General features: G+C 38.8%; 1 protein-coding gene across 1 annotated transcript in view; it reads left to right on the top strand.

Moving 5' to 3' along the window:
* Window positions 1–547: 547 nt before the first annotated feature.
* Window positions 548–6,215, top strand: part of USP53 (ubiquitin specific peptidase 53) — a 38,178-nt gene continuing 32,510 nt past the window's right edge. The window contains exons 1-2 of the mRNA XM_023519242.1: window positions 548–635; window positions 5,031–5,165. Of these exons, the coding sequence (XP_023375010.1) occupies window positions 5,142–5,165 (24 nt within the window). The 5' untranslated portion in view covers window positions 548–635; window positions 5,031–5,141. The remainder of the gene's footprint in view (window positions 636–5,030; window positions 5,166–6,215) is intronic.

Below are 6,215 nucleotides of genomic sequence, written 5' to 3'. Positions count from 1 at the left end.
AGGTGATAAATGGGTAATTGGCAGGAAATATGGTCTGGTTATATATCCCCTTTCTTGTTGGGTGTACAGTGATCACACAGACTGCTGCTTACCCTTTTTTCTTGCCACAATGCACTGAACCCTATTGAGTACGCTCTGGCTTTAAAGTCTAATGATATTTCCTTTTTAGATTTCAGTTTGTTCCAAGTATTATAATCACTTCCTCTTTCATGTCTCAGCCAAATCCTCCATTTAGTATCCCATGTTTCCTGTTCATATCAAATCTTTAACTGAAGAGTTAGTTTTACCTTGTTCTATGCCTGTCGTGGTTTTTCCTGTAAGACAATAAAAATCTTTTAAATCCTTTATTATATGTGTAATATGTATATAGTGGTTGTTATACTTGGTATTATTTTTAGTGGTTGTACATGTCTTATGTATAGGAGATTAAAAGAAGTCATTTATTAAGTTTTATACTTTTTAAAATATCTATATTTGTCTTTTTTCATAGTAAGAAAAAATCTCACTGTGTTTCTTTTTCCTTCACATCTCATTGTATTTAGGTTTTGTGGCAACTGGATATATTCCGACGAAGCTTGCGGGTTCTCACTGGACATATTTGTCAGGGAGACGCCTGCATATTTTGTGCATTGAAGGTAACATTTGAGTAGTTGTGAACAATTACTGTCAATTGTTTCTCCAAACATTTGATTTTGGTAGTTGACATATTCAGTTAATTTGTCTGTAACTAGGGTTCATCTCTGAGTGATTTATAGTTTTAAAGATGAATTCATTCAGGTGTATGTTGTCATTTCCCACTTTTATATAAGTATGGTTAAAAATTCCCATTCTAGGCAGTATAAAATGGTTAGGAACATTGCAGTTTTCATTGTTTTGAAGTAATTATTCATTTTAACAAACGTTTTTCAGCTTCTGCTGAGTTTTAGGCTCTACTGTAGTTATACAGTAGTGAATAAAACTGATAAAAATCCTTGTTCTCATGTAGCGTACATTCTTATGGGGAGGAGATAAGTGTGCAAAATGCCACACACTTGTATAGAGTTCGTTAGCTACTACGAATTGTCACAGTGGGAAAGGCACCAGGGAAAGAGACTAGGGCGTGTTGAGTGGCTAGGAAGGCCTCACGGAGAAAAGGCCTGGAAAAGGGGAGAGAGTGAAGTGTAAGGCCAGGTGGTAGAAGGGCCTTCCTGGCAGACAGAAACAGCAGCTGCAAAGGTGGCAGGATACGTGAAATAGTCAAGGAACGCCAAGGAAATCTGGGCGGCAGAAGTGTCACGAGGAAGAGAGAATGGGCACAGGCAGTGAGCTCAGAGGTGAGAGGAGTCAGGGTGGGCTCTGAAACGCGTCTGCGCATTCTTCTGCTCTTCCTTCTCCGAAGTCTCATTCCTTGAATATGGACTGCCCTTAATGACTGATTTCTATCAGATAGAATGTGGCAGAACTGGCGCTGCAGGACATCTCAGGTTGGATTAGATTAGAAAAAGTGATACAGCTCCCACCAGTTCCTCTCTGGAGAAGGGCCATTCTTAGAAGTGAGCCACCACGCCGGAAGAAGCCCGGTGGCCCTGCGGCAAGGCCACACAGAGGAGCCGAGGGCTCAGCCAAGCACTAAACATGAGAGAATGACCTTCAGGTGTTTCTAGGGCCCAGCTTCCAAAATGTCCCACAGTGGAGCGGAGATACGCTGTCCCAGATTCATCATCAAAACAAGTGTGTCTTATTTTTAGTAACTAAGTTTGCGGTGGTTTGTTACTGGGCAGTAAATAACTGGAAAGGGGTTCAGATTGTATCGGGCTGCACAGGCCTTTGAGGATAATGGTTTTTTCTCTGAGTGATGTAGGGAGTTTGGGGATTGTTTTAAGAGAAGAGTGATAGAACCTGTTTTAACTGAACTATATCCTTTTGGCTGCCCTGCTGAGAAGAATAGAAGGAAGGCAAGCCGGCAGTTCCAATTCAGTGTATGTATATTAGCAACTATTTTTGTCATTGAAATCTTTCTTCCCAGAATTTAACATTTTATTAACAAGTTTTAGGGATGTTTTATTCTTTAGCATTCTTGAATATTTTTTTAAAATATTTTTTATTAAGTCATAAACGCATAGATCATGTATACATTAATGTATTTATGGGGTGCAATGCGCTGATATCATATAGAATTAGGAATGTTTACATCACACTCTTTAATATATACCTCATCATGTTTACCTAATCATTGTGTTAAGACATTTATACTGTGTACTTAATAGATCCGACATGTACCCTTGCATTATGCACCATAGGTGTGATAAAAAAGATGGAGACTTTACCTCTTATGTTTACATGGATGGAGCCGGAACTATCTCAAGGATGGAAAAAATATATCCAGTGTACTGATCACTCCACTGGAGTACTGGAGTATATCCAGTGTACTCAGTACTGTAAATTATGAAACAAATTTACAATCACTCACATTTTCATAGGAAGAATAGATCACAACTATGGCCTAGGATGAAGGAGGGGGCACAGACAGGGAGAGAGGGAGGTCAGACTGAGGGAGGATGAATGGTGGGATCACACCTGTGGTGCATACTGCAAGGGTACATGTCGTTTCTATTCTTGAATATTCTTAATAAACACACATACATAGGAAAAGAAAAAAATTATTTACATGTCTTAATTGTTTTGTATTCCTGAAAAGGCTGTTTAAAACTTAGTTACTAGAAATAAGACACATTTATTTTGCTTAGAAATCTGCGATTTGGGCAGGGACAGCAGATCTGTGCTCCATTTGGCATCACCAAAAGAAGAAATTGTATATTCTCTTTTTGAGAACATAGCAAAATAGGGTTATTGTTAGGAGATGTAGAATGAGCCCAGATCAAATTACAGTATCTCATTTCATTTACTCCACAGTAAACTTGGAATGTTTTTTCCAATTGTAAAACCTAGTATAGTTTGATCGCCTACTCCTGCTCTCCATAACCCTGCCCAGTCACCTGCCCTTGCCCTCTGCTTGCCTCCTCCCCATAAATGCCTTACACTTTAGCCAAAGGGTCCTCCATTCCTCAGAGTTGGCTCCCACTTCCAATTCCTTTCACTGTCATTCCTTTTGTCTGGAATGCTCAGATGTCCCCCTGTCTGACACCCTTATTTCCTTTGCCTCTCCTCCTGTGTTTTTTTGTTTTATTTCCCTCATCAGTGGAGTCTTCCCTGACTACCTTAGGAAAAAGGTAAGCTGCCTCTCTGCTTCTTACCCCCGGCATTCCTAATCCCCATTGGAGTGCTTTATTTTTCTCTCTGGTATTATATTTATTTTTCTCCATTGCACTTAGCACATTCTGACACATTATATAATTACTTATTTGGCTTATGCGGGCAGGGTTGTCGTCTGCTTTCTAGAGTAGAAAAATGCTTGACACAAATACTAAGGAAGCAAAAAAACATCTCTGGAATGCATGACAGTCCTATGTAGGGTTAATAATCTTAAAAATCCTTATGGAAAAAGGGGCAGTGTCTGTGGTTAAAAGGAGTAAGGTGCCAACCCCATATAACCAAGGTGGTAGGTTCAAACTTGGCCCTGGTCAAAAACTGCAAAAAAAAAAAAAAAATTAAAAAAAAAATTCTATGGAAAAGTTAATTACCTAAATGAGAGATAAAATCTGAAAAGCATTTTTCTTGCTTAGATTCAGTAAGGAAAATAGCCAACCAGATTAGCAGCTATAATCTCACATTCTTGAATGATGTTTCACAGTTTCTTAGGCCTAGATCAGACATACAGGCAGGGTATCCCTTACCGGAACTGCTCAGCAGCAAGAAATGTTATGGATTTTGAATTATTTTTATGTATTTTTTTTTCTTCTTTTAAGGATTTCAAATTTTTTTGTATTTGAAATTTTGGGGGAGGAGGCTTTTGGAATATTTGCATTTATAAATACATTCACTGGTTGAGCAGCCCAAATCAGCAATCTCATTTCTGTTAAGATCATGTTGGTGCTCAAAAAGTTTCAGATTTGGGGGGATTTTGGGTTTCAGATTTTTGAATTTGGGATACTCAACCTATAATTCCCTCAGGAATATGGATACTGGAGACAGGGAAACCTTTTCTTGCAGTTAACAGTCCTCATTATGTAGTCTCTGACTCTAGGGAAATGTACGTTTGTGTTTTTTAGAAGCCAGATATAGTATAATAGTGGGAAACTTTATTCTGTTGAAATCTAATTTTTGTTTTTAAATCAGAGTTTATGCTTTCCTGAGGTTTCCTCAAGACCCTAGTAGAAGAAACAAAAAATTATTAAATTTCCTCAGCTGGGCATGGTAGTAGCTTTTTCCTGTAAACCCAGCACTTTGGAGGTGGAGGCAAGAGGATAGCTTGAGGCCAGGAGTTCAAGACCAGCCAGGACAACAAAGCAAGACGTCATCTCTACAGAAAAAATTAGTTTCAAAATTAGCTGGACATGGCGGCTTGTATCTATAGCCCCAGCTGCTTGGGAGGCAGAAGCAGGAGGATTTTTAGCCCAGAAGATGGAGGCTGCAGTGAGCTATGATCAAGCCAACAGAGCAAGACCCTGTCTCAAAAATAAAAGTTCTTTTAGGTTACATTAACTTTATTTGTTAAAGCCTAGTGAATTCTTACCAAGTTTTATGTTTATTCTGGTTAGCACCATTTTAATTCCTATAGTATAAATTTTAGATTTACTGTAACTTAATCTCAAACTTCTGTTCTTTAAACAACCTGCATCAGAATCATCTAGGGGGGACAGTTTAAAAGTAGGCCTTATCTCAGGCTTCGTCAGTTGGAGTCTCCGAGCACAGGACCTCAGAACTGTATATGTTTAATACTTAGCTATGCTTGCTAATGTTTGATTTTGATTTAGAGGCGGCTGCAGCCATTTCCCCCTTTAAACAAAACAAATAATCGATTTCTGTATGCAATTTTAGACCCAAACATTGTTCTGTATTAGTTTCTGAGTATAGTGTTTTGAGTTTCTTCATGTTCTAGTGAAATTAAAGTTGTTGGCACTAAACTAATTGATGCACTTATTGATTCCCAGACAATATTTGCCCAGTTTCAACACAGTCGGGAAAAAGCACTTCCCTCGGATAACATAAGGCATGCTCTTGCAGAAAGCTTCAAAGACGAGCAGCGATTTCAACTTGGCCTTATGGATGACGCTGCAGAGTGCTTCGTGAGTAATTCTGATTATCCTTAAGAAGTCAGGAGAGTATTTTTTATTTCTTAGGTGATGCAACCTTGAGACAAATGACAAAAACTTTATGATAATAGAAAACCGTCAGTACGGGCTAGTGGCTCTGTGTCCTACCCATCCTTCAAGGATGGTAAGGCTGTTTTGTTTTTATTTTATTGTTTTGTAGAGATTAGATCTTAATATGTTGCCCAGGCTAGTCTCAAACTCCCAGCCTCCAGTGATCCATCTTGGCCTTGCAAAGTGCTGGGATTACAGGCGGGAGCCACTACACCCAGCCTTAAGACTCTATTTAAATCCATCTGTGTTTTGTGTTGTACTTTTGGTTTGGGTTATTTTTGTTACTGTAATTATTACCAAATATTAGGCTACTAAAATATTTTAAAATTTATTGGCGCAGAAAACATGACTACATGTAAATGATACCACCTAAATGGGTGCTCTGCCTCCATAAGGTTTGCATGAGTAACGGTTCCCAGCAGTGTTCTCTCTCATTACGTGCAGTGATTCTCAGTGGGGAGGAAGGGGATTTTGGTGGCAGTTATTAGGGGCAGCAGCTCTTTTACTCCCATTCTAGGTTGAAAGTCAGTGAGGTCGATTACCACCATATGAACGAGTAGAGCGTTTCTTTGATCAGGCATGTGCTTTATACACATTCTAAAATAGGTACATTGGTTATTAAATGTCTCAGTAGAATAGATGTCATTTACATTTGAGATGTAACCATTTTGTCTCTTGGTCCTATCTGTTCAGCAAATTCTTAAAAATTCTGTGGAAAAGTTAATTACCTAAATGAGAGATTAAAATCTGAAAAGCATTTTTCTTGCTTAAATTCAGTAAGGAAAATAGCAAACCAGATTAGCAGCTATAATCTCCTTTTAAAAAGGTTTTCTTTTCTGTCAGGGCCCAGGACTGGCCAGGTCTTGGGCCCAGCTTAGGTAGGTTCTGGACATGGACCACTAAGCTACCTTGCTCAGGAACAGTTTCTCATAGGTGCTTGAGGGCTAGCTACTTTAGCTGGAGAGAGAGAGA

The sequence above is a fragment of the Otolemur garnettii genome, unplaced genomic scaffold, assembly GCF_000181295.1.
Source record: "Otolemur garnettii isolate 467f Iridium unplaced genomic scaffold, OtoGar3 scaffold00164, whole genome shotgun sequence".
NCBI lineage: Eukaryota > Metazoa > Chordata > Mammalia > Primates > Galagidae > Otolemur > Otolemur garnettii.
Note: the sequence above shows the minus strand (reverse complement) of the source record. Positions and strands in the feature narration are given on the sequence as shown.